The sequence below is a fragment of the Trachypithecus francoisi genome, unplaced genomic scaffold (genome assembly GCF_009764315.1).
Source record: "Trachypithecus francoisi isolate TF-2019V2 unplaced genomic scaffold, Tfra_2.0 Lachesis_group0, whole genome shotgun sequence".
Taxonomy (NCBI): Eukaryota; Metazoa; Chordata; class Mammalia; order Primates; family Cercopithecidae; genus Trachypithecus; species Trachypithecus francoisi.
Window position 1 is genome coordinate 59,429,490 of NW_022681453.1, and position 26,228 is coordinate 59,455,717.

At 39.4% G+C, this 26,228-nt stretch overlaps 1 protein-coding gene across 7 annotated transcripts in view; it reads left to right on the plus strand.

The window, feature by feature from the left end:
• Positions 1 to 26,228, plus strand: part of TMCC1 (transmembrane and coiled-coil domain family 1) — a 249,804-nt gene that overhangs the window by 170,813 nt on the left and 52,763 nt on the right. Inside the window, exon 1 of one of the 7 annotated variants that reach the window (XM_033210829.1) lies at positions 1,740 to 3,336. The exons of the other annotated variants lie outside the window; for them this stretch is intronic. Coding sequence (XP_033066720.1) covers positions 3,310 to 3,336 — 27 coding nt within the window. The 5' untranslated portion in view covers positions 1,740 to 3,309. Of the gene's footprint in view, positions 1 to 1,739; positions 3,337 to 26,228 lie in introns of those variants that run through there. 7 annotated transcript variants of the gene reach the window in all.

The window sequence follows — 26,228 nt, forward strand, 5'->3', positions numbered from 1 at the left end:
TAGACAATCTCAGAATTAATTCTGGGGGTAGAAAGGAACCTTCATTGATCATGCAGTCAAACAGCATTCCAAAGAAATAATTTGCCCAAAAAAAGCCTCCACAGATGATTTATATAGTGAAGCTATAAGGCAGGAATACCAAACCAGAAACATCTCTGCAAAGTGAGTACATTGCAGAAATTGAAGAGTTTTTGGTTTCTGTTCATTTGTTTGTTCCATTGTTTTTACACAATGGCGATATAAAAACCAGATTGATATGACAGTGTGTGAAGTAGGAACCAGATTGTAGGAGAGTACACCTTGATTTAGTAGAAAGAACAGAAATGGAGAATCAGTATACATGGATTCTAGATCTGATAGGGCCACAACTGCATCATTCACTTCTCCTTTCAAAGACTAGGGGTTTGTACTACAAAATAAGAGGCTTGGTTTGAACAGTCTTTTTTTTTTTTTGAGGCAGAGTCTCGCTCTGTCACCCAGGCTGAAGTGCAGTGGCACCATCTCTCAGCTCACCGCAACCTCTACCGCCTGAGTTCAAGCAATTCTCCTGCCTCAGCCTCCCAAATAGCTGAGATTACAGGTGCGTGCCACCTCGCCTGGCTACTTTTTGTATTTTTAATAGAGACAGGGTTTTACCATGTTGGCCAGGCTGGTCTCAAACTCTTGACCTCAGGTGATCCGCCCACCTCGCCCTCCTAAAGTGCTAGGATTACAGGTGTGAGCCATCACGCCCAGCCTTCACATCCCTGGGAGACTTGAGGTATTAGAATCTCTAATGGAGAGGTATACTTTTTAAAAAGTAGAGCCCATATAATTTTTGTTTTAAAACTATAAACTGCCGACAGTAAAGCACAATAAAATATTCCAGCGTGGCAGGAATGCATAGCTAGACTGTAGAGTGAAACAGTATTGTAGAGGACGTAAAGTTTTTGTTTGTTTTGTTTTAATGTTGAGAAATAGTAGCCTAGAGAACACAGATGATCTCAGAAGTCAATAGAGGGCAAGAACCTGTTCATCTTATTCATTTTTGTATCCCTAAATGCTCCATATAGTGTGCCTGGTATAGTAAGAATTATTGAATAAATTAATATGAAGCCCTTCTACTTAGAAAATTTTTCTCAGACATTGAGGAGAGTAATTTAGAGCTGCAAAAGTTTCACTCCGTTGTTAGTCCTGCCTCTCCTCTACAGATAAGGTTTGACTGACTCTTTTTGTTCCATATTAATGCCTATTCTCTTTTGGCCTAAAGTCTGTACCTGTATGTACAGGTAGATACAGGTACCTGTCTGTACCTATATAGATTTATATAATTTATCAGATGCTTCCTTCTGTTCCTATCCTGGTTCATAGAATGAAATCAAAACATTAATTGTATCTCCTACCTTTGACAGTAGACTAAAACCCATACTCCAAAGGACTGTTTACTGCTTTCCCAGACTTTTCTCTTGGCCTTGTGTTAAGATGTTGCTAACAAAGAAGCTCAGTACTAAAAAATGTAGTACAGTTGTTTCTTCTCAATTGGTAATAACCACCATTCTGGGCACTGTTTCTTGTACATCCTAAAACTAAGGAATTAAAATTTCCTTTGATAGTGTAAGTATAACAACAAAAAAATTAATGTTCAAAGTAGATTACTCTTTCAGAGGTTCTTATAAAATGACCTAAAAAAAAGTTTATTAATATAGGAAACTTGCCTATCCAGTCTTTCCAAATTACCTGCTTTGAAACAGTCCAGTAATGATTTTTTTCTATTTTCTTTTTTCTATTTCTATAATGACTTTTTTCTATTTATTTTTTCTATTTACTTAAAAAAATAAGATGCTGTGTTTTGTTTTTATTGAAGTAAAATTCATAAAGAATGAAAAAAGTGTATTAGAAATTGTACAATTTGGCCGGGCACAATGGCTCACGTCTGTAATCCCAACACTCTGGGAGGCCAAGGCAGGAGGATCACTTGTCAGGAGTTTGAGACCAGCCTGGCCAACATGGTAAAACCCCATCTCTACTAAAAATACAAAATTAGTGGGTGTGGTGGCACACACTTGTAATTCCAGCTACCTAGGAGGCTGAGGCAGGAAAATCACCTGAGCCCAGGAGGCGGAGGTTGCGGTGAGCTGAGATCATGCCATTGCACTCCAGCCTGGATAGCAGAGCAAGACCCTGGCTCAAAAAGAAAAAGAAACGAAATTGTATCATTATCTTTAGGCTTTTGGGTACAAACGTAGATCCTCAAAAACTTTATTGGAAATTTGGAAATCTGTAAATAAGTTATATGTATCTCCTTTCAAAATCCATTATTAGTAAGTTAATATTTATAAAAACAAAGCTAGCGCATCTTGAAAAAAGTTTTTATTTCTTTATTCCTTATCCCTCCTTATCCCACTGAACTATTGAAGAACTTCTTATAGATGTACCTTCCCATTAGTGCTGTAGTACAGTTTTGTTTTATCTCCATTATCTTGTGTTTCCTGGCTAAGTTTTACTTGTTATAAAGCTATTGGGTCACTTTTGGTCTAGAATAGAACTTTCGGAATATAAGGGACACCGTAAAATGTAAAGGAATATCTGCATTGCCTTGTTTTCTCTTGTTAGAAAAGTCATGTTCAGGCTTCTTTTTTAATGCCCCTCTTCTTTGGAGGAAGAATTTCTAAAGGCACATATTCTTGAACTAAAAAGAAATGATGATGTATATTAGGTTTGCCTTTTGGGCACATGTGAAAAATGAGGTTATTCACACCTTCAGTTCTGCCATATATCCATTATCAAAAAAGTACTTCCAAAATAGTCTCCCTGTTCCATAGTAAAGTCACAGAGGTGGTTTGGAGTTCTTCAGCTAGGTCGCAGTGTCCAGGAACAGATGAGATCAGAATCAGTATGTTGTTTATGATACAGATAAAATTAACCAATGATTTTTCCAGTTTTCTACTTCCTGTTTATTTCCTCCAGACACAAAATAGGTTCAAGGAGGAAAGTTCTTTTCTACCATTAAACTTTTCAGCTGCCTGTGTTTGGGATTCAAAGTATTTTGGGTGCTTATTGCTTAACTGGGCTGAAGATTATCTCATGTGACAGCATAGATCTCTTGTTTTGGAATTGCCATTACTTTCTAGAACAGGCATTCTGTACAGCTGCCAACATGCTCTGAATCCTCTTGCTTCATATTACAGTGATACTGCTTTGTCAGGGTAGAATTCAGCCTCACAGGGCTGGAGTCAGTCACTGCTGACCTCATGCCACAGTACAGCATGTTCAAATCTGGGAGAAACTGCGGGTTATTCGGCATATTCCTCCTCCTCCTCTCTCACAAGCATGGAGCCCTCACTGTCCTCGGAAACCGTATGTTGTATATGTGTGTGTATCTGTCTTTTTTTTTAAAAAAAAAAAAATCTCTTCCTAAATCCTATAGTTAGTCCTACAGCTTTAAGTGGGGGCTGGTTGAATAGACAGAAAGGAAATAGCCTGAGCTGCTGAAACTTAGCGTTTTTCAGCAGTAGATCTCAACCAGGGGCGTTTGCTATTTTAGAACTGACTTGTGTAGGGTTGTAATAATGAAGAAGCATGATATGTGTTTCCTAGTTGTTCATTTTACCTAAAGCTATTTGGACAGAATGCAGAGGGTGCTCTGTAGCTGTATGGGCATGCTCAGATCATCCTGGAGTGTCCCATCTCTTGTGTGTAATGGGCTGCTTCAGTGCAGAGTAAATGTCATCCTCACTTTCTCAAGTGAAATAGTTACTGGAAAATCAGTGTTTCCTTCAATGAATGAGTTTCATTTGCCTTGGACTGCTTGGGAAAAACATGGGTTAAATTTGAAAATGCCAGGCATGCATAACAAATGGGAATTTGATTTAGAGCCACCTGGAATACTTCTTACATTAAAAAAAAAAAAATCTTGATGGATCTGTGTGACCAAAAAAAAGGAAAAGGTTTCTTAGTGCTCAGCTACTTATTTTCAAAGTATTTTTCCCAAAGACTTGGAAAATTTCTGAATTGTTAAGCAATATACACATATCTCAGTGTGAAACTTGTATCTCGAGATCAGCAGAACAAATCTCTGAGATAAAACTGTATTGGAGGATGATCCAGCTTTATTCAACATAACCACCATTTTCACTTTTCATCCATAGTCTTTAGTACAAACTTAGTCTATAGTTTGATTTTACCATTTTTTAGTTGATCTTATAAATGATACATATTTTTTAAGAGATAAATACCAAAGCAAAGCAGATTCTTTATAGTTTTGCCTGATTCTGAAGTTAATACATGTTCATATTGTTTGCTATTGAGCAGTTGGATTTAAGATCCAAACAGATTTTTTACTCTGAAGTTTGATATTGAATTACCCTCTTATGCCTTATGGTTGATAATTTAAATGCCAACTTTTTAAACAGATTTGTGCCTCCGGTCTGTACCTTTTTCTGTTGTTTGTTATATATCTTGGATTCAAAACCCCTGACACAACTCTGTTTGTTCTGAGGTTATAAAAGTTCAGTTTACTTATCTATTTTATTAAGAATGCTATCCCAGGGTGAATGGGGTGATCAGAAGGAAAGCATTCATAGAAGAGCCCTAAAGGAATAGTGGGTGGAGACTAACAGTAAAAGAGAAGTTAACTCCTTTTTTTCCCGTTATTGATAGTCAGGTGGGGGAGGGCATAAAACATAATTTAAATATTTTTAATTGATTTTATTTGGTGATTGCATTAACTTTTAAGAGTAGAGAGAGTGTGATAAAAACAATATAGTTAGTACCTGAGTGAGTGAGTGTAGATTAAACCAGCGGTCCCCAACCTTTTTGGCACCAGGGACCAGTTTTGTGGAAGACAGTTTTTCCACAGATGGGGTCGGGGTGTCTGTGGGGAAGGTTGGAGTGGGATGGTTTGGGGATGAAACTGTTCACCTCAGGTCATCAGGCATCAGTTAGATTCTCATAAGGAGCATGCAACCTAGATCCCTTGCAAGCACAATTCATAATAGGGTTTGTGCTCCTATGAGAATCTGATGCCACCACTAATCTGACAGGAGGTAGAGCTCAGATGGTAATACTCACTTGCTCGCTGCTCACCTCCTACTGTGTGGCCTGATTCCTAACAGGCCACTGACCTGTACTGATCTGCGACCCAGCATTTGGGGACCCCTGGATTTAACTATTTGCCTGCTTCCCTACCTGTGTCTCTCTCTTACCCGAACTATTTATTGATTGGTAAACTAAAATATTCTCATTGAAACAATGATTTAAATGTTCACAAATGAGGTACTTGCCCCTAGTATCTAAAATTTTTAATGTAACTGTTTAGATATATGAAATTGCTATAGATAGGGTTTCGTACGTGACCTCCTTGCCTGAGATTGCACACGCTTTGTGGGGTGTTTTTTTTTTTTTTTTTTTTTTTTGAGACAAAGTCTTGCTCTGTCGCCCAGGCTGGAATGTCGTGGCGCAATCTCAGCTCACCGCAAGCTCTACCTCCTGGGTTCACACCATTCTCCTGCCTCAGCCTCCCGAGTAGCTGGGACTACAGGCACCCGCCACCGTGCCTGGCTAATTTTGTGTGTGTGTGTGTGTGTGTGTGTGTGTGTGTATTTTTAGTAGAGACAAGGTTTCACAGTGTTAGCCAGTATGGTCCCAATCTCCTGACCTCATGATCCACCCACGTCCGCCTCCCAAAGTGCTGGGATTACAGGCGTGAGCCACCACGTCCGGCCTGCACATACTTTGTGAAGAGTTCATTCCAAATTACAGAATGAACGTTTTGAAGGCAGGATTTCAGAAGAAAAAATGTAGCTGACTCTGGTCCCAGCTACTTAGAAGGCTGAAGTGGGAGGATCACTTGAATCCCGGGGTGGGGTAGGGCGGTGGAGGTTGTAGTGAGCCAAATTACCACTGTGCTCCAGCCTGGGTGACAGAGCCAGATCCTTTCTCAAAATAAATAAATACAATAAAGCAGGGTAAGAGGGATTGGAAGTGCTGGACATTGAGGGTAGACTGCCATTTTTAATAGAACAGTAAGCATAAGCTTCATTTAAAACAAGACATTTGAAGGAAGGCTTGAAAGAGGAAAGCAGGTTAGCCATTCAGCTGAGGAATGAGCATTCCAGGCAGGGGGTACAGCCAGAATAACTGCAGGAGTTTTCACAGTGTTTACAAGGAATTAAAAAGAGGTTAGTTGGTATGACTAGAGCAAGAATTAAGACAGGGAAGAGTGGCAGGAATTGGGAGTGTGAAAGATTTAATACAGTGTATCAGTTATCTATTGCTGTGTAACAAACCACCTTAAAACTTAGTGGCTTAGCCTGGCACAGTGGCTTGCACCTATAATCCCAGGTACTCAGGAGGCTGAGACAAGAAGATCACTTGAGGTCAGGAGTTCAAGACCAGCGTGAGCAACATAGTTAGAGCCTGTCTTAAAAAAAAAAAAAAAATTAGCCCGTCACGATGGTGTGTGCCTGTAGTCCCAGCTACTCAGGAGGTTGAGGTGAGAGAATTGCTTGAGCCCAAGAGTTTGAGACTGCAGTGAGCTATGATCAGGCTACTGTACTGCAGCCTAGGTGACAGAGTGAGACTGTCTTTTAAAAAATAATAAAAATAGTAGCTTAATATAACCTTTATTTGCTCACAATTTTGAGTCAGCCATTTGAGCTGGGCTCCACTATTTGGTTCGTAGGCTTGTCATTATAGTTTTTGGGGGCTCAGGTGGACCTGGATGGTCTAAGATGGCCTCCCTTCCTCATGTGTCTGGTAGTAGGTACTGGCTGTTGGCTGGACCTCTCAAGGTTTTATTTTTTCTTTTTAACACTCATCCATGTAGACAAGCTACAAGAATTTTAGCCCGAATAGCTATTATAAGGATGAGGTTGTCAATAACTGAGATGTAAAGTGTGCTGGAGATCTCAGTGCAACAAGAAAGGACAAACTCTCAATGCACAAATACTTTTTAAGCCTCTGCTTGTATCACATTTGCTAACATTTCACTTGGCCAAAGCAAGACCATGACCAAACCCAGTTTCACTGGATGGAGAAATACATTCCACTACTTTTTTTTTTTTTTCTTTTTTAAGACAGGGTCATACTCTTGTCCAGGCTAGAGTGCAGTGGCACAAACACAGGTCACTGCAGCCTGGATCTCCTGGGCTCAGGCCATCCTCCTGGCTCAGCCTCCTGAGTAGCTGGGACCACAAAAACGTGCCACCACGCTCTGCTAATTTATTTATTTTATTATTATTATTATTATTATTATTTTGTAGAGACGGGGTCTCACCACGTTGCCGAGGCTTGGTCTCAAACTCTTGGGCTCAAGTGATGCTCCTGCCTTGGCCTCCCAAAATGTTGAGATTACAGGCATGAGATACTGTGCCTGACCAGAAGCCACCTCTTGATAGGAGTGGGAAAGCCAGATTATAAAGGGAAGGGTATACGAGATTGGGTGAATGTGGCTATTAATCTATCATAAAGAAGGCCAAATCAGATACGCCTTTGAAGGCCATTTGAGTGTAAAGGAAATTGAGTGGATAAAACATACTCAGTTTCTCCCACTGTCCTCTCAACAACACACTTCTGATGCCAGGTCTGCGGGGATTTCTTCCCACCAGCAAGCAATTCTGCAGCAGACACCAGCGGGGTATCCTTTAATTCAATTCAATTCTGACTCAGTCTACGTGGAGATAGTATTAGATCACACTAGTTGAGGACTGAGTCCCACAAGGCTGCATCCCACTTCCAGTGCCCATTGAAAGCCCCAGGTTATTTTGCTTGTACTTCTGACCAACTGGCTGTAAATTGGGGTTTCCACAGCCCCCTCCTTGGATTCAGTTAATTTGCTAGAGTGGCTTACGGAATTCAAGAAAACATGTATACTGGCCTATTATAAAGGATGCAGATGAAAAGATGCATAGGCAAGGCATATGGGAAGGGATGCAGTGCTTCCATTAAGCCCCCACCCTCCAGGAAACTTCACATGTTCAGCTATCCAGAAGCCCTAACTCTGTCTTTGGGTTTTTATGGAAACTTCATTATGTGAGTGTGACTGATTAAATTGCTTGCCATTGGTGATCAGTTTAACCTTCACTCTCCTTCCTTTACCCTCCCAGAGGTTGGGGGGTGGGGCTGAAGTGCCAATTCTCTAATTATGCCTTGGTCTTTCTGATGACCAACCTCATCCTGAAGCTGCCAACCATCAGCCATCTTATTAGTATACAAAAAGACACATCACTTTGGAGATTCCAAGGAATTTAGTAGTTCTATGCCAGGAAAAGGAAAGGAAGACCAAATACAGTTGACTCTTGATCAAAGTGGGTATTAGGGGTGCTGGACCCTCACACACAGTCAAAGATCCGCGTATAACTTTTGACTCCCCCAAAGATTAACTAACAGTCTCTTGCTTAGCAGAGCCTTACTAATAACATAAACTGTTATTAACATATATTTTATATGTTATATGTATTATATACTCTTCTTACAATACAGTAAGCTAGAGAAATTAAAATGTTAAGAAAATCATAAGGAAAATGTTATTTTAATTTAAAAATGTTATTAAAATCATAAGGAAGAGAAAATACATTTACAGTACTGTATTTACATATGTTTACAAGACAAATCATCTGTATGCAATGGTAGGCAACTGCAGCAGCAGACCTCAACCTATGGTACATATCATGCAATCAACTTTTTCTTGTAATGTCATGTCATTTTCTCTGCTTCTTGGGAGCACTTCATTGTCACTAGTCACACTTCTTACGCATCTCATGGTGTTATTCAAGGTTTACAGTATTGTACTAAACACAATGAAAAATAATAGAGAACCCCTAAGAGATCACTTTTTACTGAGATATGCAGTTTACTGGAGAGAGGACCTGATCACTCAGGTGATTAGTGTCACATGTGTTTTAAGCGGATACTTGCAATATTTCACTCACTGCTAGCAACTGGAGGTGGCTGTGAAAATTTTACAGTAGCACAGTAAATACTACAGTTAATTTTATGCGGTTTATGCTGTTACGATTTAATACTTCATCTTTGTTTACGTTTCTCTTGACTGCAAATGGCACCATGTAAGTGTTTGTATAAATTTTGATAGATTTAACTTCATATTTGTATATACTTTATGGTATTAAATGATAAAATAAACAGTATCTGCTTATGTTTTATGCATTCATTCACATCTTTTAATTTTTTGGTATTTCTAGGTTATGTAGTTTGCCATTTTTTCCCAAATTGATGCAAATCTCCAAAATATTTTAAAATATATTGGAAAAAATATGCATGTAAGTGGATCCATGTAGTTCAGACCTTTGTTGTTCAGGGGTCAACTGTGTATTTCACAGTATCGCAGGAATTCATTGAAGAATTTTAAGCAGAGGACTGATGTGATTTGACTTAGGTTTTTAAAGGATCATTCTGGTTATAGTATTAAGAACAGATATGGGGGCAAGATAGACCAGTTGGGAGACCATTTTAGTAACTCAGGCAATATATGATCATGGTTTAGACTAAAGTACAAGTGAAGATTAAAAGATGTAGTTGAATTTTAGATGTATTTTGAAGGCAATGCTTACAGAATTTTCTGGCGGGTTGGATGTAAGGTATGAAAGAAATTGGAAACTATGAGGATTTTATCCTAAATGGCTGGAAGAATAGATTTGTCATTAACTGAGATGTAAATGCTGCTGGAGGGCAGGTTTTGTGGGAAAGAGCTGGAGTTCAGTTTCAGGTGTTCATCAGCCATCTAAGTGGGAATGTTGAATAGATAAGTGACATTTATGAGTCTAGAGACTCTTAGAGTCATAGGATACTAAGGAGAAAGTTCTAGGCAGAAAACATAATTAGGGAGAAGAAGAAAAGGAAGAAGATTGGCCTATGAGAGAAGAGGAAAATCCAGAGATTTTTTGGTGTACTGGAAAACCAAGTATGGAAATTCTTCATAGGAGAAAGGAAACATCAAGTACATCAAATGCTGCTGATAGGTCAGTAAGAAGAGGACTAAGAACTTCTCTTTGGATTTAGTAATTTGGAGATGATTGGTCACCTCAACAAAAAGTTTTTAGTAGACCAATGAGATAAAAGCCAGTTGAGTGGGTTTGTGAATGGGAAAAAGTAATTTGTAGACAGTGAGTTTGAATAATCTTTATGAGTTACACTACAGTAGGAAGAAGAGAAGTGGGGAAGCAACTAACTGGTGAAGGGAATGGAGTCAAGAAGTTTATTTAAGATGGGAGAAATAAGATTTACATGTTGAAGGGGAAAATTCATTAGAAAAAATCTATCAGTTTCTTATTTAATAAATAGCATTTGTTATGTGCCAACACTATTCGAAATGTAACTGAAACACAGGTTCAGGCACTCACCACTTGTAGAGTCCGATAACAATAGTGAGGTCTGGTATAAAGAGTGACTTTTTATTCCAAAGCTAGCTTAGGGGAAGAAATACAGGCCTCCTGCCTTAAGGGTACCACTTCAGCTTTGGAGCAGAAAGCAGGTGCTTTTAAAAGGGAGCTTGGCAAGAATGGCATGCAGTGGAGGAAGCAAACAGGTGAGGGTGCTTCATCTGCTGGGCAGTTGAGCTGGCAATCACTGGCACCTTCATGGGCAGAACTAAGTTGTAAAAGTGGCTGAGGCCGGGCACAGTGGCTCATGCCTGTAATCCCATCACTTTGGGAGGCCAAGGCGGGCAGATTACCTGAGGTAGGGAGTTTGAGACCAGCCTGACCCAACATGGAGAAACCCTGTCTCTACTAAAAATACAAAAAAAAAAGGTTAGTCAGGCATGGTGGCAGGCACCTGTAGCCCCAGCTGCTCGGGAGGCTGAGGCAGAATTGCATGAACCTGGAAGGTGGAGCTTGCAGTGAGCCGAGATCGCGCCACTGCACTCTAGCCTGGGTGACAGAGCGAGACTCCATCTCAAAAAAAAAAAAAATTAGCCGGGCGTAGTGGTGCATGCCTACAAATCCCAACTACTCAGGAGGCTGAGCCAGGAGAATCGCTTGAACTCGGGAGGCAGAGGTTACAGTGAGCTGAGATTGTGCCATTGCACTCCAGCCTGGGCAACAAAAAGCGAAACTCCATCTCAAAAAAAAAAAAAAAAAAAAAGTGGCTGAAACTCTCCAGGTCAGAGAGAGTTTCATTGCCAGTGTACTTTTTGTTGTAAATAGACTGTTGTCTCTCGAGGCAATCTCCTGGTGGGAGAGTTCCACTCTGGAGCTTCTAAGCACATGTCTGATGAAGAGGAGGTAGCAGGTTATAATTGTATTTCTAAAGAGCTAAGTAGGAAATGGGGTACAGGGGGAAAGGAGGAATGAGAAAAGAGAAAAAATAATTTTAAAATAACTCATTCTGTCTCTTAGAAAAATGGAGGTACTCAGTTACAGAAACACTTTATAAATATAAACTCATTTAATATAAGAATGAAACAGTGACTGGCCACTCAGTATAAAGTAATATGGTGGGTGCTGTAAGGAGTTCAAGAATGTATAAGACAAAGTCTCAGACTTAAACACTCACAATGTCAAGTAAAAATATATATATACCATAAAAATTAGACAATTTAGAAGTACAGAGAACTAAAAGGAGGTTACTTTTAACGAGAAAATAAGGAATGTCAGTATAAAGGAAGACTTATTTGGACTTAATTTATGTACATTTCACTTCAAGCACAGAGCAGATAGGTTGGTTGGTTGGTTGGTTGGTTGGTTGGTTGGTTTGAGACGGAGTCTCCCTCTGTTCCCAGGCTAGAGTGCAATGATACAATCTTGGCACACTGCAACCTCTGCCTCCCAGGTTCAAGCGATTCTCCTGCCTCAGCCTCCCGAGTAGCTGGGACTAAAGGCACACACCACCACACCCAGCCAATTTTTTTGTGTGTTTTTAGTAAAGACGGGGTTTTGCCATGTTGGCCAGGCTGGTCTTGAACACCTGACCTCATGATCCCCCCGCCTCGGCCTCCCAAAGTGCTGGCATTACAGGCATGAGCCACCACGCCTGGCCAGAGAGTGCATTCTAAGGTAGGATGGGGACAGGGTTGGATATAGAAAGGAAAACATTTGTCTTCAGAAAAGACAAAGAACTTCAGAGATATTTTCTGTTACCGTAATTGTCATCTTCATGTTTGTAGTCCTAGCTCCTGTGTAACAGTGAGAAAAAAAAGGAAGAGTGGGAGGGTGGATGTGTATGTGTCAACTGCATGCGTGCATCTTCAATACCTAGAATACAGGGAGTCCTCTACTGGGCAGACATGCTTAGGACCCTATCTCTGATTTAAAATCAGTTTGCTGAGCCATCCAGTATTATTTTTCACATAAGTAAAATGGAAAATTTTGAGCTCTGGTAAACCCAGGAAATAGGATTACAGTGTGTCCTTTAATTCTCATTTCCTCTTAATGAAATGTGAACTGGTTGTTTGAAGTCTAAGGACATGTGGAGAATACAGACTGTTTAGACTGATACATGGGTGGAAGAATGTATTTTATGTTCAGTGGAAACTTGTGAAGAAAAGTTTATAGGGAATCATTTTCAAGGAGTGTAGAAGCCTAATTAAAGTTGACTTTTTTATCCTCACTGGTGCCTCATGCACGTTAACTGTTTGAAAAATCTAAGTATGTTTTTCATTACACCCTGATTGCAACTTCAGGGAAAAGATCTTTTCTGGGCTCCAAAAGTTCTAACAGAAAAGGGAATATGTATGGTTGTTACAGATGTATGTATGGTTGTCATATTATATACCAAATGAGCCTACCTTTATATTGGCATTTCTTATTGTCCAGTTAAAAGTTCAAGTTTCCAGGTGGTCAAGTTTACCCATAATCAAAAAAATACAAATGATAAGTGAAAATAAGATTTCATTTTAATTATCAGATTAATCAAAATACAAAAGTTTGATACCTGGAGCTGGCACAGTCATTCACCTACACTGTTGGCAGTAGTGTAAACTGTTGCAGTCTTTCAGGAAAGCAATGTGTAATGTCTATCAAAGTGCAAAATATATACCCTCTGATATACTGCTAGGAATTTACACTATCAGTATACCCAAAGAGGTTCACCAAGATATATACAAATATGTTTGTAATTTTAAAATGGAAAGAATTTGTTTTGATGCCCAGTTGAAGTTTAATGACAAATACCTTTGACGTTCCCTCACCCCCCCTCCTCCCAAAGATGATTCCGCTTTCTTCCTTATTGAAGAACCGTATCCCATATTGTCCTGTTTTACAATTATCAGTTGGGTTTATAATAAGTTTTTTTTCCCCCTAGATAGAAACAGAGGCTTTTCATTTATTCTGTTAATAGTTGTCACTAGAGATCAGGTGTTCAGAATGAAAGATAGAGTACTCTGAGATGATTCTCACACAAGAGGTATTAGGAACATAATGGGCAACAGTAGGGATCTGTTAATTAAAAACAAATCTTTAAGAAGTAAGGACTGTTAAGGATTGGTATGTGAGAATGAAATGGGGGAAGTAGGTGGTCTAGAAGAAGCTTACTGTAACTGCATCACTGCATCTCCAGATAATTCTTTTAATTTCTAGAAACTCCATTTTCTTTTCCTTTTTTTTTTTTCTTTTTTTTTTTTTTTTTTGAGATGGGGGTCTCACTGTGTGTCAGTGGCTGTTTACAGGAACAATCATAGTGCACTACAGCCTTGAGCTCCTGCCTCAAGCTATTCTCCAGTCTCCCAAGTATCTGGGATTACAGGCTTGTGCTATTGTGCCTTCATTTTCATCTTTGAAGAATAGAACCAGGTCACAAAATTTGAGAGAGCATCAGAGGAAGACAGAACTTTTATCACATATATCCTAAACAAATGCTGCCTTTCCATTTTATATCATTGCATTTACATTTATCATTTATGTTTTATCATACATATTTTACCAAATGTCACAGGTCATTTAATGAAACAATTCCAGCTCTTGCCTGTTAATCTTACATTTTCTCTAGTGCAAGAGGTGGCAAATTGCTGGCATCATTTGACTCAATACTGTTATCCACTAAATTAATTATATGCCAGATTACCTATGAGTTTAGAGTTCGGTGGACGAAAAAAGCCCAGGCTAAAGTGCGGTAGCATGATCACTGCTCACTGCAGCCTCCTTCTCCTGAGCTCAAGCCATCCTCCCGCCTTGGCCTCCTGAGTAGCTGGGATGGCAGATGTGCACTGCTACACCTAGCTAATTTTGTTATTTTTTGTAGAGTCAGGGTCTCACTATGTTGCCCGGTCTGCTCTCAAACTCCTGGGCTCAAGCAATCCTCCTGCCTTGGTGCTCCCCCCTGCCAAAAGTACTGGGATTACAGGTGTGAGCCACCATGCCCAGCCTTCAGTTGTCTCTTAAATGAAGATTAATATTGGAGAGAGTTGAGCCTCGAGAGGCTCTAGTTTCAGTCCTACACAGTTACATATGTTCAGTTGGCCGGGCTCAGTGGCTCAAGCCTGTAATCCCAGCACTTTGGGAGGCCGAGACGGGCGGATCACAAGGTCAGGAGATCGAGACCATCCTGGCTAACATGGTGAAACCCCGTCTCTACTAAAAAATACAAAAAGCTAGCCGGGCGAGGTGGCGGGCGCCTGTAGTCCCAGCTACTCGGGAGGCTGAGGCAGGAGAATGGCATAAACCCGGGAGGCGGAGCTTGCAGTGAGCTGAGATCCGGCCACTGCACTCCAGCCTGGGCGACAGAGCGAGACTCCGTCTCAAAAAAAAAAAAAGAAAAGAAAAGAAAAGAAAAGAAAAGAAAACATATGTTCAGTTAACCTGCCAGAGGTTTTATTTCTCATCTATAAAACAATAATGTTTTGAGATAACCTCTCAAGATTTTTAAATTTCACAATACTCAGATGATACTTATACAGACATATAAAGATTGGTTTTTAAAATAAAATGGCTAGGCATGGTGGCTCACACGTGTAACCTCAGCATTGTGGGAGGCCAAAGCGGGAAGATCACTTGAGCCCAGGAGTTCAAGACCAGCCTGGGCCACAGAGTAAGACCCTGTCTCTACAAAAAAATTTTAAAAATTAGCTGGGCGTGGTAGTATGTGCCTGTAGTTCCAGCTCCTTGGGAGGCTGAAGTGGGAGGATTGCTTGAGCCCAGAGGGTCGAGGCTGCAGTGAGCGGTGATTGTGCCACTGCATTTTAGCCTGGGCAACAAAGCAAGACCCTGTCTCAAAAATAATAGTAAAATAATAATGTTTTCTTTCAGAAAGAGACTTGCGTCTTAAACTTCTTGTGCATTACTCATTTGTAGTCAGTTATATTTGATTTAAAAAGCAATTTCTTATCTGATTATAATTCCTAAATTACAAACTCTACAGACAGTAAATGAGGGATTTTGCATAAACTGGAACAGCTTGTGTATTGGAAAATCTAAATTTAAACAAAAGCCTTATAACTTTGGGTAGACTGATTGTTTGTTTTCAAATGCATTCAATCTAGGATTCCTTTATTTATTTGTTTATTTTGAGAAAGAGTCTCGCTCTGTTGCCCAGCCTGGAGTGCAGTGTTGTGATCTTGACTCACTGCAACCTTTGCCTGCCAGATTCAAGTGATTCTCCTGCCTCAGCCTCCTGAGTAGCTGGGATTACAGGTGTCCGCCACCACGCCTGGCTAATTTTTTTTTTTTTTTTTTGAGACAAAGTCTTGCTCTGTCGCCCAGGCTGGAGTGCAGTGGCACCATCTCAGCTCGCTGTAACCTCTGCCTCCTGGATTCAAGCAATTCTCCTGCCTCAGCCTCCTGAGTAGCTGGGATTACAGATGTGTGCCACCATGCCCAGCTGATTTTTGTATTTTTTTTTTTTAGTAGAGACGGGGTTTCACCATGTTGGTCAGGCTGGTCTCGAACTCCTGACCTCGTGATCCACCTGCCTCAGCCTCCCAAAGTGCTGGGATTACAGGCATAAGCCACCATGCCTGGCCTAACTTATTATTATTATTATTTTTTAGTAGAGTTAGGGTTTCACCATGTTGGCCAGACTGGTCTCAAACTCCTGACCTGTAGTGATCCACCCACCTCAGCCTTCCAAAGTGCTGGGATTACAGGCGTGAGCCACTGCGCATGGTCTCGGATTTCTTTAAATGACTCTTTTTAAGTCCAATGTAATACGTATTATTTCATATGTAAATTATTAATTTGCATATTATTTTACAGAAAAAATCTGTCTTAAGTGGGAGTAGCATATCTTATTACACGATATTAATCTCTGGTTATACTAATTAGTTGTAATTTGAAATTAATACAAATTTATAGTGAAATTGGTGTTACCATATGATGTATATGTATACTTTTAAATAATGATGTTCACATAGACTGTATCTGTCAAAACTGATTAGTTTCTTACAAACATGATAATTAAATTTTGGGCATACACTGAATGCTTATTAAGCGGCAAGTGATTCTGGAGTGCATCAGTCTGCATTCATGAAACTAAGCATAGATACAAAATTGAACATGATTTGGTGCAGTAGCTCACACCTGTAATCCTAGCACTTTGGGAGGCTGAGGTGGGTGGATCGCTGGAGGTCAGGAGTTCAAGACCAGCCTGGCCAACATGGTAAAACCTTGTCTGTACTAAAAATACAAAAATTAGCCGGGCGTAGTGGCAGATACCCGTAATCCCAGCTACTCTGGAGGCTGAGGCAGGAGAATCACTTGAACTGGGAGGCGGAGGTTGCAGTGAACTGAGATTGTGCCACTGCACTCCAGCCTGGGCAGCAGAGCAAGACTTCATCTCAAAAAAAAATAAAATAAAATGGAACATGGCTGAGAATATAGATTTCTTGAAATTTTGGTGGGAGAAAGACTTGCGCCACAAATATCCTGGGCTTAGTGTCTTTTAGAGAGAGAGTTTCTCATTAGATTCAATATCTTCTTTCTGTAGTTGCTGACCTATATATAATTGGTGCCTCTGTAAAGCCTGTTACTTTTAAGTAGAGTTGTTTTTCATATTTAGCATAAACATGCTGAGAATTTGTTGTTACTGTTGACTGACCACTTAGGATTGGCCATGGGAGAAGACTTAGAATAGTCATAAAAACCGTGAACTTGGATTTAGAATATCTGAGCTCCAGATTTAGCTTAACTTCTCACTAGTCCTCAGTCTTTAAATAATTCCAACTTCTCATGAGCCTCACATTCCTCATATTTAAAATGAATGATAGCTGGGCACCCTTGCTTGTGCCTGTAGTCCCAGGTACTTGAGAGTCCGAGGCAGAATCACTTGAACCCAGGAGTTCAAGACTAGCCTGGCCAACATAATGAGACCATCCCCATTCCCCCATCTCAAAAAACTTAAAAATTTGGAAAAATAAAAAGGAATAATTGCTGCCTTACAAACCTCACAAGATAGTTCAAAAGCAGAGACCTTTAACCTGGAAGCAGACCTTTTAATACTTACACAGTTTTTGTTTCTTTGTTTTGAGATAGAGTCTCGGAGTCTCGCTCTGTCGCCCAGGCTGGAGAGCAGTGGCGCGATCTCGGCCCACCACAACCTCCACCTCCCGGGTTCAAGTGATTCACCTGCCTCAGCCTCCTGAGTAGCTGGAACTACAGGCGCGTGCCACCATGCCCAGCTAATTTTTTGTATTTTTAGTAGAGACAGAGTTTCACCGTATTAGCCAGGATGGTCTCCATTTCCTGACCTTGTGATCTGCCTGCCTCAGCCCCCCAAAGTGCTGGGATTACAGGTGTGAGCCACCGCGCCTGGCCACTTACACAGTTTTTTAATATCCACTGGGAATTTTGGTCACTATGAAAGCCTGTTGCTACATAGACATTGTCCTCGACTCTGACTCTGTGCCATTATCAGTGTGCATTATTGTTCTTAAGCTACTTTGTCCTCCCACTTGAGTGTATCAGTCTTCTGAGGAAGCCCAAAAATACAAGTAGAAGTCAGTACATACTCATTGACACTTCAGATGGTATCTAAACAGAATGTTCTTCATCTCTAGTTATTTTTATTTTACCTGACTAGTATAGATTTATGGTGTAAAATAAATTTTTATTGTGTATCAACAAAAAACTTGGAACTCAGGATCATAGACTAACCAAAGAAAAGTAAATGGTGTTAGCCTTGATGATCTAAAGTTTCTCTCTTTCTTTTTTTTTTTTTGAGGCAAGTCTCACTCTGTCGCCCAGGCTGGAGTACAGTGGCACAATCTCAGCTCACCACAACCTGGGCCTCCTGGGTTCAGGTGATCCTCCCACCTCAGCCTCCCAAGTAGCTGCGACTGTAGGCATACAAGCCCACCATGCCATGCCCAGCTAATTTTTTTATTTTAATTTTTTGTAGAGATAGGGTCTCACCATGTTGCCCAGGCTGGTCTTGAACTCCTGGGCTCAAGCAGTCTGCCCACCTCAGCCTTCCAAAGTGCTAGGGTTGCAGGCGTGAGCCACTATACCCGGACGATCTAAAGTTTCTTAGAACACCACGAGTCTTAAGGTAAAACTGTAATGCTTAAGTTTAGTTATTTAATCTTAAAATTAGATGTGCAAAGGTATTTTCTGAGTACTGTTAATTATTTGAAAAATAGACAAATTTCAGCCGTCTTAGCGCTTAGTTATTACCAGTAAAGAATAGTGGTTAAGAGTACATAAATAAGTACTTTATAAAGGAAACCCTAATTACTAGGATATTAAATAGATTTTCTAAATTTAGATTATCCAAGATTAAACCCATTTCCTTTTTTGATAAGATTACTAGTAGATTAGAGATGCTCTGAAGACAGGGTATGCTGGATTTCAGCAGTCATTTAACAGAGACTTTTGTGATATCTTTGGGGGAAAGTAATAACTTATTATTTGTAGCTGAATAAGTGAATGAATGAGTGAAGATTACTAATTTAGTAAATGTCAGCCTGGAACAAGGTCTCTAATGGCTTGCTTCAGGATACTTCCTGTCCAGTTCAACCTCTTTGTTAATTCCTTGGCTAAAAATATTGACATGCTTTGTCAGTTGAAGATGTCAAGCAGCTGAAAAGAATAATTAAAATTTTGAGCAACAGAGTTGTAATCTAGAGATATTAAATGAAAAGCAGAGGTCATCACATTATGTGATTCAGCTGTACAACATTCATGTGATTTATGGAAAGGGCAATTATTTTTAACACCGTTTTCAGTTAAAAAGCAAACAGGATGCAAGCTACATGCATCTGAGTTAGATACAAAAAGAATCTTAGATTTTAATCTAAATCAGACAAAGCTCTTGTTACATTGCAGTGCATTTTAAGAATTAGGATGTCTTAGGCATTCTTTGAAATTAAAATCTTTGAAATTAAAATTGAAGGAAAGAAGCATTAATATTACCCTATATTAGAATATTATATCAAAAATGTTAATATAATTACAACATAAAACACCCCAAGAGGAAACAAATCACCTAATAGTTGGAAAGAATGAATGAAATTCCTGATGATATCCCAATGTTTGTTTTATTTATAAAAAGATACTGAAGAACATTTGTTATCAATTAATCATGAACAGTTTTGTCTCACTAAAATTTTCCTCTCAATGTGCAAAACAAAGCACTAAATTACTAGTAGTTTTAATTAGGACTTTTTTTTTTCCTCATCCTCTACATTAGTGCTTTACAAATTCTGTAATATCCTATAAAGCCTTAGCAGTTGTCTCAATTGTAACTTTTTTTTTTTTGAGGCTGAGTCTTGCTCTGTCGCCAGGCTGGAGTGCAGTGGTGTGACCTTGACTTGCTGCAGCCTCCGTCTCCTGGGTTCAAGCAATTCTCCTGCCTCAGCCTCCCGAGTAGCTGGGATTACAGGCACACGCCACCACGCCCAGCTAATTTTTGTATTTTTAGTAGAGACAGGGTTTCACCATGTTAGCCAAGGTGGTCTTGATCTCCTGACCTCACGATCCACCCGTCTCGGCCTCCCAAAGTGCCGGCATTACAAGCGTGAGCCCCCGCGTCTGACCAACTTTAACTTTAAAATGTTTTGCAAATAAAATTTTTATCAAATTATAAGAAAGTAAAAGTAATTTTGTTGGAATATATTCATGGAAAGATGGACAATGTTTATTTCCCAAGTGACTGTCAAAGTCAGTAGCAAACTAGAGACTATTCCATATTGATTTTCTAAATAATGGCTTGAAAACAGAGGTCTTCTACATTTATTGCTTCTTTGTCTTATATGATAAATTTGTCTCCTAATTTTAATTTTGAATGATTTTTTCCCCTTTAACATTTCTAATAAATTTAACCATGGGTAGACCATCTTTTAAGGTCCCTTTCAATTCTCATTTAGGATTTTGAATTTTTAAAATATATCTCCACTTTTTAATATAAGCATGTATTTGAGGTGATATGATTTATGCTTTTATTTCTTACTGATTCATTCAACAGATACTTATTGAGCCCATACTGTGCACCTCTTACTGGAGAACTAGAAGTGAATATAGGGCCATGAGCTCCCTGAAGGAGTTCACTGTCTAGTAGGGGAGCTGAGATGTAAACAGATGGTAACAGTATATGAGGGGTATTTTTTCATCACCAACTTCTAAATCTGATTTTGCCCTGTTTCTACTCTGCCCAGTCATTCATATCTCTCCCTCTCAAATGCTGCCTTTTTTTTTTACCCTCAAGTTAAAAATGATTTTGTCTTGCTAGGTGCGGTGTCTTGTGGCAGTAATCCCAGCCACTCAAGAGGCTGAGGCAGGAGGATTGCTTGAGCCCAGGAATTTGAGGCTGCAGTGAGCTATGATCACACCTGTGAATAGCCACTGCACTCCAGCCTGTGCAACAGTGCAAGACCTGGTCTCAAAAAATAATGAAATAAATGAAATCAAAATAAGGAAATGACTTTGTCTTATATGGGCTTTAGGAAGACTTATTTTATGAACAATTTCAATCATTGTTGACCACTAAATAGATGGTTGAACTGTGGCCATTGGTCCTAATTTCACTTTTAAAAGTTTCGGGGTTTCCTGTGTTAATGTATCCACTTGAATGCTAGTAGGAAATCTGTACTCAGATGGAGTACAGAAAGCTCAGTACAGGGTTTCTTCTCTTCCTTTTTGGAGTGAGTCACTTTATTGTTATATTTTTGATTTTTTAATGAAGTGTTTCAAGCCAGGGGCAGTGGCTCACACCTGTAATCCCAGCACTTTGGGAGACTGAGGTGGGAGGATCACCTGAGGTCAAGAGTTCAAGACCAGCCTGGCCAACATGGTGAAACCCTGTCTCTACTAAAAATACAAAAATTAGCAGGGCATGGTGGTGCACGTCTATAGTCCCAGCTACTCGGGAGGCTGAGGCAGGAGAATCACTTGAGAACCCAGAAGGCAGAGGTTGCAGTGAGTTGAGATCGTGCATTGCACTCCAGTTTGGGGGACAGAGCAAGACTCCATCTCAAAAAATAAAAATAAAAAATAAAAAAGTGTTTCCGCCAGGCGCGGTGGCTCACGCCTGTATCCCAATACTTTGGGAGGCTGAGGTGGGTGGATCACTTGAGGTCAAAAGTTCAAGACCAGCCTGGCCAACATGGTGAAACTCCATCTCTACTAAAAATGCAAAAATTAGCCATGCATGGTGGCATATGCCTGTAATCCTAGCTACTCAGGAGGCTGAGGCAGGAGAATCGCTTAACCTGGGAGGCGGAGGTTGCAGTGAGCCAAGATCACACCACTGCATTCTAGCCTGGGCAGTAGAATGAGACTCTGTCTCAAAAAATAAACAAATAAAAAATGCTCGTCCCATATGATGTAGACACAAGCACTGGGCCAAAGAGCATGTGAATACTGTATATGGCTTCATATTTGTCATCTTATGTTAAGTATTGATACCAGGTTATGGAACTGTCTCTAGAAGATCCTTTTCTTTGGATCACGATTCCAGCTTCTTTCTTTCCAATCATTTTTAAGTGACTGTTTTCCCCTTACTGCAGTTCAAAATATCTAAATTTGAAATCATAATTTTCTTTCCCAGAACAAAGCTGTTTTTCATCTTCCCTGTTTGAATTGCATCATCATTCTCTTAGGATGGAAACGTAGGCCTTATCTTTCATTCATTCTTCTCCATCTCCAGTGTATAGTCAACAAATCCTACTGGTTTCTCCTTCAGAAGTACTGCTAAGCTTTTTCGTTTACATTTCTTCTGCCACTACTCTACTTCTCCCTATTATGTTTTAGTAATCTCTCCTCTGGTATCACGTCTCTTCTTTAAGCCTTTGACCTCTCAAGTTAAAACTACCAAAGAAGGCAAAATGCCTTAAAACATAATGTCTCAGGAAGAAATGAAAGGCAAATTAATATCAACTATGGGAGAGCATCTAATCTATAGCAGAGTAAAATTTCTTTATCGTTTTCTTTACCCTAAACTTCAGCTAATCCCCCAAATTCTCCTGCTCATTTATGCATTCACTCATTCAACAGTATTTTTAAGTATATGCTCTATACTGATGTTAATAGCCAAATATTATACTTATTTCACTATCCTTTGGCAATTCTTGTCTCTTCAACTGTCATAGTTATGCTTTCTCTAGTTTTTCATCTCCAGCCTCAACCTTGCAAACTCAATTCCTATTTATTAGATACTAAATCTTGATTCATTTTAAGCCCCATAAATCATACAAGTCCCACAGCTGATGATTGGCAGAGCAATGACTCAAGTCTGTCTCTTATGCAGACTAGCACTCTCCCAACCCCATCTTACTGTACTGACTTATAAGGCCTGTTGTCTGAGCTTAATGATGTCAAATAGTAGAATACTGTAGTTGTGGTTGTATCTTAAGAGAAAAGGTGTAGGAATGAGAAATTGGCCATTTGGTTGCTTTTTGTTAACAAATTTTAAGAAGCTTGGAAAGAGTTGCATTTCCATAAGTAGCCAGTTACTATCTATCGTATCTGTTTTCACCTTCCTGTTCTTTCTTGGTTACATCTCTTCGAGTCAGATGGCTATTCTTAAACAATTTTTGGAACCACAAGCTCTATGCAGTTTAATGGAAAATTAAGTGACAAAGAACGAGCCTTTGTATGTGGGTTTTTGTATGTGGGTTTATCCCCTCTCCCAAGCCATCTATGACTAGTAATACTGTGAAAAGAACAAATTGAGGTAAATCCTCATGGTTTTTACTTTATTTTTTTTTGAGACAAAGTCTCGCTCTGTTGCTCAGGCTGGAGTGCAGTGGTGCAGTCTCGGCCCACTGCAGCCTCAACCTCCCGGGTTCAAGCGATTCTCCTGCCTCAGCCTTCCAAGTATCTGGGATTATAGGCGCACGCCACCACGCCCCACTAATATTTGTATTTTTAGTGGAGATGGGGTTTCACCATGTTAGCCAGGCAGGTGTTGAACTCCTGATCTCCAGTGATCCGCCCACCTCAAATCCTTGTTTTTACATGGACTTGAAATAGCCCATCAAATGCCATTTTTCTTTTTTTAACAATCTTTGTATTTTCTGATAATATAGAAAATGTTTATTTTTCATAACCGAAACAACATACTTGGTATGTTGTTCACCTGGGATTTGGAAATGATAAAAGAGCTATCAAGTAAGGATTTCAAGAAATGGTTTATGTACCTCTGACATTCATGGCATTCAACCTGAAATAGCTCTTCACTATGGTAAACAGCATTTTTAAAAACAACATCATTTACCTGTATATTACTTTCAAGTGGTAGTTTTCCAGCAATACAGAACTGAATTGTGATGCTTGGGGAAATTTTAATGATTTACTTTATACTTTTGAAATTTCTCAATATATATTTTTTTTAAGATTGAAGGTATGGCCTCACTTAGAAAATAAAACTTAAATCAACTGCTCCCCACCAAAGATTCTTTTTTTCTTTCTCATAAACCTTTTATTGTGAAAATGTTACAACAACATATATTATTTTCTCTTAAAAATATATATATATAATTAGGGACCAATAGTCAGTTGGCATTTCTGAACAGCACGGGTGCAGTGATACCACCTGGAGAAGTTATAATTCCAGACAAAGTTAAATATTATTTAAATCTGCCTATCCAACTTTATTAAAGGTGAACATACATTTTCTGTTGGGCCTTTACAAATCCTGAAAACAACTGATTCTTTATGGACCTCAGGTTTGGAGACCACTATTCTGTACTGTTTCTCAGGACATTAAAAATACTATTTTATTATACCATTTCATTTAAAAAAATGTTTTTTCTATTTTTTAAAAACAAGAATCAGGTGAATCATTTTATTTTATGAAATAAGTTTTGGTGTGCCTGTCCAGTTGCTTTGTAGGTAGTACTTGGAAATTACCTGGCCCGTCTTTGAGTCTGGAGGTGGTATTACCATCATGGCTTTATATGATATTTTGCAATTTCAAAACAGCTCCCTGCAGCACCTTTGAGTCCCATGGGTGGTACATGACATTGTGGTATATGATTCCATTGAGGTAGGCAGTGCCTAAATTAGCAGTCTTTGTTGCTTACTGTATTTCTTGGAAAGCAAGACATAATTTAGTGTCTAAAGGTCGGTGCCTGTATTCTTTGCTGAAATTTCATAATTCTGGCACTAAGCAAAAGCCTCTCTTGCCCTCCTTTCTGAACTAATTGGTTCTAAGCAATGAAATAAAGTCCTTGTCTTATTTATATATTCATATGACCGCAGTAATTTCAAAAGATTTTAAACTTCTTTCCATTTCCTTACTTTTGTCATTTTTCCATTCCTCCACCCACTGGCTGGTTCTGACAAAGGGCTAATATCCAGAATCTACAAAGAACTCAAACAAATATACAAGAAAAAAAACAACCCCATCCAAAAGTGGGGAAAGGATATGAACAGACATTTCTCAAAAGAAGACATCCATACAGCCAACAGACACATGAAAAAATGCTCATCATCACTCGCCATCAGAGAAATGCAAATCAAAACCACAATGAGATACCATCTCACACCAGTTAGAATGGCAATCATTAAGAAGTCAGGAAACAACAGGTGCTGGAGAGGATGTGGAGAAATAGGAACACTTTTACACTGTTGGTGGGATTGTAAACTAGTTCAACCATTATGGAAAACAGTATGGCGATTCCTCAAGGATCTAGAACTAGATGTACCATATGACCCAGCCATCCCACTACTGGGTATATACCCAAAGGATTATAAATTACTCTACTACAAAGACACATGCACACGTATGTTTATTGCGGCACTATTCACAATAGCAAAGACTCGGAATCAACCCAAATGTCCATCTGTGACAGACTGGATTAAGAAAATGTGGCACATATACACCATGGAATACTATGCAGCCATAAAAAAGGATGAGTTTGCGTCCTTTGTAGGGACATGGATGCAGCTGGAAACCATCATTCTTAGCAAACTATCACAAGAAGAGAAAACCAAACACCGCATGTTCTCACTCATAGGTGGGAACTGAACAATGAGATCACTTGGACTCGGGAAGGGGAACATCACACACTGGGGCCTATCATGGGGAGGGGGGAGGAGGGAGGGATTGCATTGGGGAGTTATACATGATATAAACGTTATGCACATGTACCCTAGAACTTAAAGTATAATAAAAAAATAAAAAATAAAAATAAAATAAAATATAAAAAGTAAAATAAAAAAAAAAAAAAGAGAGCTGCTGAAGTCAAACAAAATCTACGTCTTACTGAATCCCAGCAGGAGGTTAATGCAATTAGGGACTTTCTAGCTGAAGTGGTTGCCAGGTGAGAGAGAACAGAAGAGACTCCTTGAGTAATGCACAGCCAACTGATTTGCCACATTTTATCCTTAATGCCTTCTTTGTAGATCTGTTCTCTGTTTTAAGTGACTACAGATGTTAATTGATTATTAGATTTATCTTTTTTCCTTGACTCAACTTTTATTTTCCTGTCTTTGCCACTTTCGGAAAAACTTATTCACTCAGTTGTCAGACATCAGCATCAAGAAAGCCAGTCGGTGGGAACAGATAAAATTCCCTGGCCTTTGGACAGTTTTCCCCACTGGATCCTTCATGAATAAAATAGAGTGGAAAGAGAAGTAAGGAGAGCATTAGAGCATTAAGAATTTTATCCAAAAAGTAAAGTCATATTGATGACATCTGACAGTAGAGGTAGACTTTAATGATATGAAAGCCTCTGGAACTAGTATTGGCTTTTATTAAGAACATCTTTTGTCCAGGATTTGCTTCCGAATAATGGGGGAGGGTATCCCGTTGTATGGGCCATGAGCTAATAATCAAAGCTGCTTTTACAGTGTTAAAATGTGGTATAATAAAGAGATTTTTTTTGGCCGGGTGTGGTGGGTCACGCCTGTAATCCCAGCACTTTG